At 45.8% G+C, this 14380-nt stretch overlaps 2 protein-coding genes across 2 annotated transcripts in view; one reads left to right on the top strand and one right to left on the bottom strand.

Moving 5' to 3' along the window:
* The first annotated feature begins 61 nt into the window (after positions 1 to 61).
* Positions 62 to 1829, top strand: LOC105287987 (probable RNA polymerase II nuclear localization protein SLC7A6OS). The gene is made up of 3 exons (XM_011353910.3): positions 62 to 338; positions 562 to 849; positions 1080 to 1829. The coding sequence occupies exons 1-3, from the start codon at positions 171 to 173 to the stop codon at positions 1440 to 1442; spliced, it is 819 nt and encodes a 272-aa protein (XP_011352212.1). The 5' UTR covers positions 62 to 170; the 3' UTR covers positions 1443 to 1829.
* Positions 1830 to 1884: 55 nt separating this feature from the next.
* The window catches only part of LOC105287976 (zinc finger protein ush), a 148328-nt gene continuing 135832 nt past the window's right edge, over positions 1885 to 14380 (bottom strand). The window contains exons 2-9 of the mRNA XM_011353898.3: positions 9168 to 9418; positions 8691 to 9081; positions 7806 to 8298; positions 7373 to 7632; positions 6856 to 7267; positions 6299 to 6557; positions 5808 to 6041; positions 1885 to 5655 (exon numbers count right to left, since the gene is read on the bottom strand). Of these exons, the coding sequence (XP_011352200.1) occupies positions 5209 to 5655; positions 5808 to 6041; positions 6299 to 6557; positions 6856 to 7267; positions 7373 to 7632; positions 7806 to 8298; positions 8691 to 9081; positions 9168 to 9418 (2747 nt within the window). The 3' untranslated portion in view covers positions 1885 to 5208. The remainder of the gene's footprint in view (positions 5656 to 5807; positions 6042 to 6298; positions 6558 to 6855; positions 7268 to 7372; positions 7633 to 7805; positions 8299 to 8690; positions 9082 to 9167; positions 9419 to 14380) is intronic.

The raw sequence follows: 14380 nt of genomic DNA, 5'->3' as shown, positions 1-14380 counted from the left end.
TATAGAAACCTGGCGTAGAGTCGTCAGTCTCGACCACATCTTATCAGTGATTGTTTGCATTTATATTCGCTGCTCAGTTTCAATCTGCGTCAAGCCGTCAATCTGTGTTTTCAATCTACTGTGCGTGGAAGTACTTGTGTCAGTTGCGTTACAACTATTTTTTATCAAAAATGACGACGGTTTTGCGCGTGAAACGAAGGATCAGCGAGCCGCCATCGGATTCGCTCATGCTCTCGTTTCTTGCTAAACGACAGAAACTCAATTTACCCGATGACTCGGACGCGCTCGTTACGCCCGCAGAAACGATCGCTCAATTTGCCGGCACGCTCAGAGACCCCGTGAGAATCTTACAATTTGCCTAGTACTAAGATCGATTGTTTATTATTATTTAACTCGATATTTATTTAATATTATTGTGCATTTCTGGGCTTGCATTATGTGTTACATGACACAAGTACACAAGTACATGTGGAACGACAATTAAATAAATAATTCACTAGTAAAAGTGAGGTTATAAAGTTACGACCAATATTAACTAACTATTCGACTATCTGCTTCCAGACTGAGGATGTGACACAGCACCTGGCTAAAATCCTACCTGAAGTCAACACAGAGAACATCAGGGGCACCAAGCGGTCGGTTGACAACGATAATGCTGCAGATACTTCAGGAAATGTACCCAAGCTGGCGAAAGTGGAATCTCTGAGAGATCGTTACAAAATCATCAGCTGTCATCCTCTGAATGAGGAGAAGTCTGAGAATAAATGTACAACGCTCGTGGAGATAGAGGATTGCTGGAGTAGCCGTGCATTGGATCAAGATAGAGAAGAGGCTACGGAAGAGGAACAGGTAAATTGTGGAGCCTGCTTCAGACTGCATTTAGAGAGTGAGATTCGGCGATTGGCTTTTGATCAATCAACATTGTCTGTTATGTCTTCATTAAATTCCAATTGCAAAATATTTAAATATGAATTGCTAGACTAAGTACTATAGCTTTTGACTAAGCAATACATATAAAGTGCATGGAATTGAAATATGTATTTTTTGTGTAACGTCAAGAAATCAAAATCTGTTTCCAGAAAATTGAGCGGTACGTGTACGACCTATACTATGCGCAGACCAACATCGATCTCGAGCAGAATAACATAGCAGTGCACGAGTGGATATCCGGATATCCGGACGAGGAATCCAGCGAATCCGGATGCGACACAGAGAATGAGAATTCCGAGTCTCACCCGCAAAACGATTATCCGGACACCGATCCCGATCGTTCCGACAGGGAATACGATAGTGAGTCCTCACTGGACCTAGATAATGACTTCCTTGACGAATTTCCAGTCAACAGGAGGTACAGCAATTACAGACACATCGCGCAAAATTACGACACGGATACGACCAGTGAACAAGAAAACGACAGCGATGAATCGCTTGGGATTTTGTAGAAACGTGTCGTAGATTGCTCACAAGGCGATAATACTACATAATGGCTTTTGTGAGATTTATTTATACAGTAATTGAGTACCTGCAAAGTGATTTTAAGAGAAATAAGTAAGATTTATGATAATAATAAAATATAATGATAAAGAGAACGGAGCGAGGAACTGATGATAAAACGGAAGCGTCAGATTCCGAACATAACATTAGAAAAGAACATTTATTTGAAAGATCTAAGGAATATTATTTTTAACAAAAGAATATTTCTTCAAAATGTGTCTTATATGATATAAATTATGACTTTGTTTTAGGGTTTTTCATATTATCATCATTCCTTTAGCGTAATCTCAGATCCAGTGTATTATATAGAATATTGAATAATTATATCATATATGTACTTCGCTTTTCACTTTTCCCCCGAATCCCCAACAACAAAAAGCGGACTGTAAATGGCGTAAAGATTTTATTTTTGTACGCTTATATAATTATTACAGACTTTTCTCTATATAGATATATGTCTCGTGTGTAAAATCCGTCTATCAAAATAAAAACGGCAAAAGAAGTAAGTCTATAGAAGAGGAGAGGAAGGAAGGAGAGAAGAAAGAGTAGGATCGATCGCACAATTGTCAACGAACTTCGCTCTTCGCGAAGATCATGGCATATACTTCTTCGTGTGTATATATGTGTGTGTGCCCCCAAGTTGCGGATGTATTCATTGAATTCCCACGATATGGAAAAGTTATGGAAAAGTTAGCGGAATTTGATAGCGAGAAATTATCTTAGAGAAATCTTGGAAATTTGTCCAAGTTTTTTCTTAGAAATTGAATTTGGTAGAAATTGAAAACCTGAAATTTAAATCTTATATTTAAATTTCCATTAATATAAATTTGTAATAAACTCTTTTAGCATATAGATTCCCGATAGTTTTCGGGGAGGAAAGGGACATGCGCGATTTCGGACTAGTACGCGGAGACGGGATCTGCGCTCGTTCGCTCTCGAGAGAAAGACCGATCCTTCTCCTCCTCTCTCTTCCCTTCACCTTCGGAAGGATATTACGGGATGTGTGAGTGGTGCCGGAGGAGAGAGGTCCGTCCTGTCGCTTCGTCGTGCAGGAAGATATGGCATGTAATGGATCCTAGGCATCTGCAATATTAGAAGTATCGGATGTACGTGTGCGCGCGACAGTAGATCCGCAATTTCTCGCGCGATCCACCCTACCTTGCAGATCACGTGATCGGTTGGCGGTGAAGACACATCAGGATCCGCAGCGACGTTAATGAACGAACGGAAAACGCTTCGCGGCCCGAAGATGAAGGAAGATCACCTGGAAATTGGCGAGGGAGGAAGAAAAGGGGAAGAGGATGAATCCGGACGATGTAACGAGATTATTTGTGTCTTCGCAAAACGTTCCTCGCGATCTCTAGTGATCTCGCGCCGTTGAAACGACCGGCGTCCTTTTTTTTAATTAACGAGCTCGTCGTCATATTGATATGAGTAGTACACTGCGTATACACGTAACACTGGCCTTAATTCTAATTTATTTTTTACATTCACACGCGCCCCCGCAATGACGCTCGCTCGCTTCCGCACCGCGAGCACGTACAATGCTTTTGATTGGGTATACGACGGGCTACCGATCGAATGCGTTGGTGAAGAACCGAATGACAACGTAATTGATGAATAAAAATAATTGTAAGATAAATTATTAATCGCGATTGTTTCTCCGTGCGAATTACAATTTATGTACAAGAAATCCTAAGAAAAAAAAAGAAAAGGTACTTTCGCAAAGCTTTGTAAGCGTGTCTGGTTCAACGAATTTAAAGCTAATCTTTTTCTGATTATTATTCAAATATAACAAGAACATAAAATATTTTTACAAAATTGTTATTAGAAATAAAAATACTTTCCAGCCGAATTTAGAAAGCTTAAAAATTAATAAAACAGTAAAAACTTAAATTATCAAATTTAATCATATAAATTTCCAGAAGCCGTTAAAATGTCTCTGCAAAAGCTAATTATGTAAAAATAGAATTTCATAATAGCTTCACATTTCATGCTAAAACAGTTTGAGATGCAATGGATGTTTAGCAACGCATTCGCATTATTACTCGCAAACGCGGGCGCGACTCCGCGGGCATGTGTAACCATTTATATATATATATATATATATATATATATATATATATAAAATGTTATACATTGCGCAATGTAACTTAGCAGATTCACAAGCTGAGATTGGTATCATTCATCAGGATCGTTTACTACATTGCTCCGTAATACTCTACTCCTATTATACAACATTTTACATTCATCGTTTTACTCGCTTCTTAACGTAATGTCAGTTATTAGCTATGCTACGAGATTATTGGAAAGTCATGAGATTGCACACCTTCGTCTGGACCGAACGACCGTCCGATCGTGCGGGCGTCGAGCCCGCGATCGCTATCTCTCCCTCGTTTTTCTTCCGCGATTATTTGAATTTTCGCCAATTTTCATATATACAGGATAACGCGATGTTTCGTCGATTGCTTTTAGTATCCTTACCTTATATTTCTTTCTGTCCTCCTTTCTTTTTTCTTTAGAACACCGACAAATCAACGCGACAGTCGTCAAGATCGATGATTGCTTACAAGCAGAGCCGTAATCGGATACAATCCTTTTACACAATTTAAATTATGCGTTCGTTAAATTATGCGAATAAAATGAAGAGAGAGAGAGAGAGAGAGAGAGAGAGAGGATTAACCCCTTGCCGTATGAATTAGTCGGCACTGCGCGCGGGCCAAATCGCTACTGACTCGTGGTATAGAATCCGATACAAACATGAAGCCACAAGTCTTGTGTTTACGTTTGACTCATAATCCCCATCACAAGTCTGACTCGTGATTTTCATTTTTGGCCGGATACCTTATGGCGAATCAGACTCGTCATTATACGGCAAGGGGTTAATGACTAAACTTGTTATCTCTCCTTCTGTCTTTAAATACATATAAACATGTTTAAATATAATTTAATTTATATTATAATTAATTAATTCCTGGATTCTTTCGAATGAAAAATGGATGGACAACACAAAGTGAAGAATATTAATATGCTATATGCGTATCCTAACGTTAATAACATTAATATCGTTAATATATTATTATTACACGTTGTTAAACATTATTTGACACTTGAACGATGAGAGAACGGGAGAAAATGATATATCCACGGATCTGTCACGGACAACAAAATTAAAGCTCTTTTTTTTCGACTTTGTTAAGTTACAATCCCCCTTTACCGCGCGTCGCAGCGCGCATAGTAAATTATATATTAAATTTTCTAGCTGCATCTAGTTACGGCTCCGCTCGCGCTACTCCCTGCGAGCCCGCTCTCATGCACGCACGCCTATGTAGTATGTACATGTGTGGGTATTACCTTCGACTTATAAGTACGAGCGATTCCCTGGATCAACAAAAATCACACAACATAGTAGTCAACGCAGTAGTAAAGATAGTCCGATAGTCGTTCATTATATTATTATGTATAAACTGGCAACAATTAACAGTCCTTCTCCTTAGTCCGTCCTCACCTCTGCCCCCGAGATCACCCCTAAAAGAGGGATCGAAGAGCGGACCCTCTTTCGTCCCTGCAATTTCATACTTGAGAATTTTTCTTTTGAGATTGAGTTTGAAATGTTAAATTTTTCCTTATGGGGAAGCTCTTCAGGAAGAGGGGGACGAACGACCAAGAGGAATCACAAGTCCCATCACGCGGTCCCGCGAAGTTTTTGGGGCTTTAGAGCACCGACGCCTCGGTTCGGCCGGCCGGCGGCGTCGTCGGATGGCCGCTCGCGTTGTTGTTGTTGTTGTTATTGTTGTTGTTGTTGCTCGCCTCACCGGCGTGACTGGAGCAATAGAACTTTTTGTGGGCAATAAACGTGCTCAGGTAGTTGAAGCTGATGTCGCACGAGCGGCAGTAGCGGGGCCCGCTCTTGCTGGGGTCCAGGCTCTCCTCCGGCGGTGGCGTGTCTTCGCGTTCCTGCTTCACTTTTCCGGCGACCGCTAGCGACGACGGCGGCGGCGGCGGCGGGGGCGGCGGCGGTGGCTGCGGGCTCTTTCTTATCTCCGTTTTGCCGTTTACCTGCACCTCCGCGGGGATCTCCTCGGGCGTCGTGGCGGCCGCGGGCTCCGGCGCCGGCAGCGTCGCGTCGTCGTCCAGCACGCACGTGATGTAATTCTCCTCCTGCGACGAGAAACCGAAGGAGGATTATTCAATTGAATTCGGTTGAACAAATTAACATTTTCAAATTTATAAAATTATATTATCCGCATCCTTTGAAAACTTCTTTCTTCGAGTAGAACGCGACATAGAAGTTAAAGGGAAAATGATCGTACCTGCAGATCGGTGCCGCGTTTCTCAAAATGCATTCGTATATGGGTCCTCATGCCGCGCAGAGTGTTGCCCTTGTAACGGCAGATCGTGCACCGGAAGGCTTTGACGCCCTGATGGGCGTCCATGTGACGCTGGGCGGCGCCGGCCGTGGGACTTACGGCGCCACAAACTGGGCATCGCCAGCCACCTGTGGCACCGCTTGCGCAGGTATGGTTTATGCCGGGTTCTATTATCGCCTGTAACAAGCCGTTCCGCCTCATTAGAACCTTCGTTCGGCATCTCGAGGGATCGATAAGAGAGTCACTAGTTTTAATGAAGCTGGCCTCGAAGCTTCCCCGTGCGTTTAAAGATCGAGGCGTCTAGCTGTCGCGAGCGTGTCTAAAAGATATCCCGAGTGTTCCTTAAATAGCTCTTCTCACTGAATATTAAAAAATCTTTAAACATTCTTCAGATAAATATATCCCTCTTTCTCAGATTGTTGTTCGGAACTTACTTTGCACTTGGAACACCGTGTATGATGCTCCTGCGATTCGGGCCTCTTGGGACAGTAAAACGCCTGATGGGCGACCAGATTGTCCATGGAGGCGAATTTGATGCCACACGCGGCGCAGATCAGCTGGACAAGGGGCGGCGAGGGTGTGCCGGGTGGCGGCGGACTGTTGCTCACCGTCGTCTCCCTCGCCTGGCAGTAGTGCTTCTTGTGGGCGACAAAGTTCTCATGTCGGCAGAACACGATGTTGCATTCCTTGCATCTGCGAATATCAAAGGATCTAATCTCAAAGATCAGAATCAGAAAGACCGTAAGGCATCTGCAAGAGCATAGGATTCAGGTAGAACAGAACCTTTTAAACGTCTAAAAATCAAAAATTATTCTCAAAAACATCTCGTAAGTAAAGTGTGAGATAAGCATCTCATAAAAGTCTCATTTCGCCAAAAATTTAGAAACAAGTTTCGAAAGGTCTTCAGATCTGAAAAATCCAAAATGCCACAGACTTGAATTAGACAATTCAAAATTCAGAAGATCAATTGAATTTCTTGAACAGTACTCACCTGGAAACACCCTGCTTGACCAGCACACCGGGGACAGGGGGCGGCGGCAATTCGGCGAGCCTCAGCGCGAGTTCCGTGGGCGGGGGTGGTGCGACTGTGCCGCTGGCGGCCGCCTGGGCCGGTCCAATGGACCTCGTTCTCGGACTGCCGCTGCCCCGCGACCTGGGACTGCCCGGGGGTGGCGGTAGGGACGATGGCGCCGGCGACATCCTGTTCTCCTTTTCGTCCTGGTGCACCGGCGATCTGCGGATACTGAGATCGAGCGGCGCCGAGGCTGAAGGCGACGTAGATGCCGCCGCGACCACCGATGCTGGCGTCGACGGCTTATTCGCCGCCCTTAGGACAGCCGGCGGCTCTACCACGGCGTTCTGTGTCGAGGAAGCGAGACCTCTCGTCATTGGCTGAAGCGAACCTAAAAGTTCATCAGATTTTTATCAGTGATGCGATCAAGATGTAAAGATACACAGGTAGTAAATCTGCGGAAGGTCCACAACGAAGTATCAGAATCGCTACGTACCGTTTGGCAGAAGGAGGCACGCTGTGTCAGGTGCCGGTAGTGTCGGTGCGGCGAGGAGGCTCGCGTTGCGGAACAACGAGCACGGCACGATGAGAATGGGATTGGTGGGCAGCGCTAGGCAGGCTTGCGGGGGTGGCGAGTCACCGGGACTCGAGCTCGTCGGTGGCGACGCTTTCACCGAGGATGTCGGTGCAGTCGCCGGTGTTGGCAGCGTGTCCTTTACCACGTGTCTCGTGCTGCAATAGTGCGTCTTGTGGGCTCTGCGCAACAAATCCAAACTACATTGCTAAATCGCATGAATTCGTTTTGCATAAATGAATATTTCATTCGTACGCGAATCGTTCCGCATGGATCTATTTTGCATTCCTAAATAAAGCCGCGGCGATGTAAGCTCGAAGATTTAGACACCTGGACCGTTTCTCCATCTACTCACCTGAACGTTTTTAAGGAGTTGAACCTGATGTCGCAGTTCCTACAGTATCTCTCAGCCTCCTCGTTGAGAGAGCCATTAGGAGCGGTGGTCTGACCAGCGGTGGCGGTATTGCTCGCAGACGGGTTTGGATTCGTCACCGCGGTTGTCGCCGCTGCTGTTGGCACTGTCGGCGGTACCGGCGAGGCCGCGTGCATCCTCATGTGACGGTTCAAGGAGACCTTTTTGTCAGCGCGGTACGAGCAGTGCGGACAGCCGTGCAGTTTTCGGCTGTCGGACTTGCCGCCCGACTTGCCGTCTTCGTCTTCATCGTTCGTCGTGTCTTCGTCGGCGCGCGGGCGGTGGGCGCAGTAGAAAGTACGGTGAGCCTCCAGGGTGCTCGCCGAGCTGAAGCGGATGCCGCACGGCGGGCAGATCAAAGCAGTCCTCGCCGGCTCCACCGTGATCGTTTCTTTGCCATCAGTTGGTAGGACAAACAGACGACCCGATGCGATAGCTGAAAGAATAAGTCTTTCGTAAGATTGTTTAGCAATAAATTTGCAAGAGAACATTCTTATTTCTTTGTTTCTTCGTCTTTAATTTCACCTACATATTTGTACAGCGTTCCCAAAAATTCAGAACTTTAGCTTTTAAGAATCTTGGGCAACAAAAAGAAGTTTCTTTGGATTTCTAACTTACAATCCATCCAAGCCTTTGCAACAGATTGTTACTTCTTCTAATGTAATGATCAGTATGGAACAATATTTGAGAGCTACAAAATAGATTCCTAAGCTTCAATTAAAATTTCCATGTCAATGAGTCTTCGTTCACAATTATGTACTCCCATAATTTAAACTTGGGAATTTAAACCAGCTTAATCAATATTTAAATTTTATCCAAAGTACTCACCATTCTGAAGACCAGCTGGAAGTGGTGGAGTAGGATTGGGCGGCGAGGCGTTCTCGGGCTTCACGGTAAGGGCGGCGACGGCAGCGGGTCGCAGAGCGGGATCCGTCGCCAGACTAGCATTGAGTCTCAGTCTTGGTGCTGCCTCGTCATCGAGCCTCATCCTTTTCACCGCGGGTTCAAGATCCGATCGTTTCACTGCGACGGAATCCTCCGAGTCTCGTCGACACACGGAATCCCGTTTTCTCATTCCCGAGGACGACGACGAGGACGACGGCCTCGGCTGGCATTCTTTCTCCTTAATCGTCTGGTCCTCGTCGATGTCGATGGGACTCGATTCCCGCGTCCGCGCGCTTTTGGATGACGCATGGCGGTCTCTTATGCTCCTGGGGGCCTGCAAGATTTTTATACTTTTTAAATTAATTTTCTGAATCCTTCAAGATAAATTTCGATATTTGCGGAATTGATGTTTCAACGTGCCTCAATGTCCTCGGTGAGACTGGCCAACCGCTTTCTCGTGTCTTCCGAGAACACACTGAGGCGCAGCCTGATGTCCTCGCTGGTGGAGGAGCTAGTCGAAGAAGACGCGAGGTTGAGTCTCGGAGGGGGTGGTAAACTCGAGTCCTCCTCGACTGGCGGCGCAATCGGACTCGACACCGCCGATCCGCCGCCGTCCACGCCGCTGCTTACCGACGGGGTTTTTTCCGAGTCGCTCCATTCCTCATCCTCCCCTGAAAGCAAAACCACCAAGATATTCATCAGTTATAAGAGATACGTAACAAAAGATACATAATAACAAAAGTACGAAAAAATTTTCATGATATTTCGAAAATATTACAATATGAGTCATTTTAAAAATGAAATCTCTCATATTATAATAAAATATTGACGAATTATCTTTTCTACATAATTCAATTTCATATTATATAAAACAGAGATTATAAATGCTTAAAGCTTGATGTTTTAAAGATGAAATGCACACAAAAAGTCCCATTTTAGATATAAAATCATATTTTTTAACGTAGATCTTGCAAATTAAAGATTTATCTCACTGATCTCCAATACATTTCCAACCATCAATCCTTTACAAATTTATAACTACGAAACGTATAATATAAAAATATAAAAAAGCGTCTTTTTAACCCTTTTGACACGACCGTACATTTCTTCAGGAACCATTGTCGATCGGAAGTAACCCGCGAGACGACCATGACCGCTGGTGGATCAAACAGGAAGGAAGACTAAACGAGATGAAGAAATGAGAAAGAGGAAAAACGCGAGAAAGGCGACGCGCGCGCGAGCGATGTCACTTTCTAACCGTCCGGATGCCTAATGCCTCGATATAGCAGCCCTTTGCGTTTCCTACGGTTCCCTTCCCGCGCCCGGCCTCGAGATCTATCCCCGTCCACCACGACCACCAATTGCACCCTTCGCACGCCGCCTGTCATCCCCCACTTCGGGATTGCGTTCGCTCACGCGCGCAGACTATCGGATAGTTCAGTGTCTAAGGGCTGGTCCTGGCGAGTGTGCGTGTGCGCAGACTGATAGATCGCTGATACGGGGTTTAATCTCGAGACATTCGGCGCCCGCGTTATCGGGGTAGTCACGGCTGTCACTGACAATCGGGGCGGACAATGCAACGTGAAAAAATTGAGCGAAAAGTCGAAAGATTAAACGAGGAATAATCTGGAAATCAAGCTCGAGAAAATTAATAATTGAATTTGTGAATCGATTAGAAATTAAGTGAACTTAACATGAGCGTTGGAGACATGGAAATTGGATAAATGAAAGATTGCGTCACACTTTAGAATGAAAATAAAAATTATATCGACGATGAAAATATCGACACGCACAAATCCACCTCCGCCTCATATTTCATTCATCTAATTAACACATCATTTTCCATTCTGATATAAAACTCAAGACGATCTTGGCCAAGCACACCCAATTATATCGTCCAGGATTTTTCTCGAGATCGCTGATAATGACACTCGCTTTAATCGGAACCGTCATAATTTCGCGCCGATCGTTTTGCCAGCGTGCGTTAATCAAATTGTCAAACGACACAGTTATTCTCACCGGCCGACCAAGGATTCGCGATAAGGCGTTGCGCGTACGTCTCTACATGTCGAAGCTTCCTGCGCTCGATCCTCGAGTGTGCACTCTTTTCTTCTTCGAGAGATCGTCAAGGACCTCAAGGGAGACCGGACGATCCAGGTGGCTCGTCGTCGCGCGATACGAAGAGAGAAAGAGAAAGAAAGAGACTCGAGAATTACCCGGATGCTTTAATTGCCTCCTCGGGCAAAGAAGAGAAGCAGAGGAGGAAGAAGCGGGAGGAGGTGGCGGGTAGAGTGACAGAGGGGCGGCGGAGGGGAGGGGCCGCGAGGGGGAGGACTCGAGAAAAAGAGATGCCTGTGGAGATTGGGCGAAGGGTTGCAACGCGCTCGTGGGCTATCCCGCGCCCGCATCTACACTCGGGTCGTGTTCCTTCCTCTGGTTCTCTGTAAATAAGCGGTCATCGATGGATCGCCACGCCGAGGCCGGCGCGGCACGGCTTGGCAGGGCCCCCTTTTTCTCTCTCTCCCCCTCGCCGGTCTATTTCCGTCCCCCTCGAACGGACCGACCGATCGCGGCCTTAATTGCGCGGCCATGCATACGCTCGCCGACGACGCCAACGTCTGCGAGTTCATCCGCGATCCCCGGCCGCCCCCTCTTGTTCCCTTGCTCTTGCTCGTCTTCCTCGCCTTCGTTGTCGTTGTCGTCGTCGTCGTGATCTCAGATGTACGATTGGAGCGAAGTGTACGGTAGAGGCTGCGGATAGATCTCTCTATCGTATGATTGAAGAGAAAGAGGCGTGCAGGCGCGATAGGGAGCGCAGATAAATCTCCTTATCTCGTTGTTCGGTTCCTTCCCTCGGGGTTCTATTATCGAGCGGGAGATTTCGAGATGATCTCCGAGCTCGCGATCGCCACGCAGATCTCAGAATCCCGGTATCCGGTAATCCAAGGACCCGATCGCCCGAAAATTCGAGAGCATAATGGACCTCGAGTCCGAAACGATCTGATTTGCAGAATTCGAAAAGTTTATTTCGTATCGAGCACGCTCAAGGGTTCGCATTTCCCTGATCTTAAATACATTAAGTCTGAAAGAACACGAAAGTGAAATTTTCCGAAGACTCGCGCTCGAAAAGATTCGCAAAAATCTACTAATTCCAACATACTATTAAAGTAAAAAATTTAGATGTAATAAATATAATAAAATAACATCATTCAGAAATTCAACTATTTCAGGGAAAATTTGATATTTGGAAGTATCTCCAAATTCAAAATTAAATATTTGAGATCGCGGAGAGATCAAAGAAAGATCAAGAGCCGATCATTCCAATAACATGAAACAAATCCCAACAAGATATTATAATCCCAACAAGACAATATTAAAAGACTTATTTGCTTAACACAAACAACTGAGGATTGTTTATAAACGTGATTATGTCGAGGCATTTTCATAGACTGCACTATTCTTCAGCAAGCAGCGGCCACTCTTCAGGGTTTCCCGTCGTGGTCTCGGAGCATTCTTAATTGCGCGTGCATGCACACGGGCGCTGATCGGGAAAGGGGCTGCACGTACATCAGCCACCACCTACGAGCGAGCAACCACCACCTCGGTTGCGCGATGGCTGGGGTGCAATATATCTCGAAAAGGTGGCGGGACGGGACGGGGGTGAGGCAAACACGGCCGCCATTAACATATCCGCGGCCTGATAAGCCTTTCTCGGAACCGATACCGCCGCGCCCGTATACACCTTCTTCGGCCCCCGCGTACTTTATGCAAGAAGCGAGCAATCGCGGCAACCGCTCGGCGGCCGCGTCGCGCTGAAGAACGGAGCCGGAAGCTCGTACTTTCGACCCCCTCGCACTCCCGCCGTCCCCCCTGATACGGCCCAACGGTCCTTCCGACACTCCGCACCGCTAATGAGCCTCGGATTCCGGCCTGTTTAGCAACGGTGTCACCAAAGCGATTGATGCATCACGCGACGATAGGTTCATCTGATATGATTGTGTTATGCTTATGCTTTCTTGGATTCTTGGGCATTTTATAATTCCAAATTAGGAAATGATATTGAAATTTTGTGTCTGCAGATCTTCTGAGTCATGACTGATTTTTAGAGTTCTAATGTGACGCAGGTCATTAGAGATCGATAAAGATTTATAGCGCTTTATTAATCTCTCATCTTTCGACAATCAGTAGTAACAGAAAACTCGAAGAAGGCAAGAATAAATTCAACTGACGAGAAATTTGAATATTTATTCTTCTGTAAAGCAGGAAATTACATATATTTATCCTTATACAATTACGCTTTTAACTTTATATGACAATTACCGTGTTTTTCTCAATTATCACTTTTTTTATTACATCGAACAACAGGTAATCGGAAGTAAGAACTTTGTAGATATTTTTCAAGATCGAGTCTCGCCAGAGTCGTTGCAAATTCGTTGGAAGTCGGAAAGCACTGCAAAAAAGAGAAATGGAGAAAGAGAGAGAGAAAGCTCTGTGTTAATTTAATGTGGCGAAGATTGATAAGCAATCAGAGATGCGTAGAGGTGAGACGTGTTCTTGAAGAGTCGCGTGGGTGCACGTGATGCGCCGGTAAATCATGCCGCGTTCCGTGACCGAGAGCACGCGTGTCGGCGCGCGATGCAAAAACCGTTTGCTCGTTAGAGTAATAAGTAGGTATGCAGGGCATTTATTATACCGCCTCTACCCTTCTTTTCTGCCGCTTCAGTCACGGTCGACATCGACCTCGATTGCTACTCAAACGCTGCGCCGTGGAAACGTTCTTCACGAATGTTCTCTTCGCTATCAAGACCAGAAATTTTACCCTGCGATTAGATCTTCCTTCATCGTTCAAAAGCAGAGCTTCTTTCTTCGGACGTTAGCTACACGCGCAAGACAAAATTCCGCTACCAAAAGAAGCTCCCTTCTGCGACGCTTGCGAAGGATCTCTTCCTCGAGCGCCAACAATGTGAAGAAAAAGGAAGAGAAAGCCCTTTAGAAGATCTTTCCGTCATAAGCCTGGCACCGTATCTCGGAAACTTTGTCTTATCCGCAAAAGATTTCTTTCGTAATCGCTCACGTCATGCGAAGAGGATAACCTTCCGTCCTTGAACAACTCCCTTCGTCGTCCATAAGAGTCCCTTAATTAACCATGCGAACGAGATAAGACTCCACCTCGAAGCAGCTTCTGTTGCATATCTTGTCCTTCATCTCGCAAGCTCCGTTTCAGCATAAAAATGTTCTCAGAGAACAGACGGACGTCCAATGTCGATGACAAAAATATTTTCGCTCAAGATCTTTCTATCGAGATCTGAAGATCTACGTCTTCCGAAACTTCGCTGAAATGTGAACTTTCTAAGCCAAATTCTGCACGAAATTTCGAGTCGCACCCGATTCGGAGGGAATAGCGGGCACCGCGTGTACACCCACGTGTACGTCGAGTATAGTCTCTCCCGCGTCTCGAGGGGAGCAAAAGGGAACGGCGCAGACCGGTAGCAGCTTCATCGGCGCTATGCAAATAGGATCCCGATCGTGACGCGGGTAGGCAAACACGCGACGTACAGGTAACAGGCAGCAGAAGCAGCGGAGTCCATGCTGAGAGTGAGTCTTCTGCCCCCTCCGCCCTTTCTTCGTCATTC

Source organism: Ooceraea biroi, chromosome 7 (assembly GCF_003672135.1).
Source record: "Ooceraea biroi isolate clonal line C1 chromosome 7, Obir_v5.4, whole genome shotgun sequence".
Taxonomy (NCBI): Eukaryota; Metazoa; Arthropoda; class Insecta; order Hymenoptera; family Formicidae; genus Ooceraea; species Ooceraea biroi.
Note: the sequence above shows the minus strand (reverse complement) of the source record. Positions and strands in the feature narration are given on the sequence as shown.

Excerpts from the sequence above, each read along its gene's own strand:
- LOC105287987 (XM_011353910.3), top strand. The coding sequence starts at position 171 with ATGACGACGGTTTTGCGCGTGAAACGAAGGATCAGCGAGCCGCCATCG. Across the intron at positions 339-561 it reads CCGGCACGCTCAGAGACCCC|ACTGAGGATGTGACACAGCA; the intron begins GTGAGAATCTTA and ends ATCTGCTTCCAG. Across the intron at positions 850-1,079 it reads AGGCTACGGAAGAGGAACAG|AAAATTGAGCGGTACGTGTA; the intron begins GTAAATTGTGGA and ends ATCTGTTTCCAG.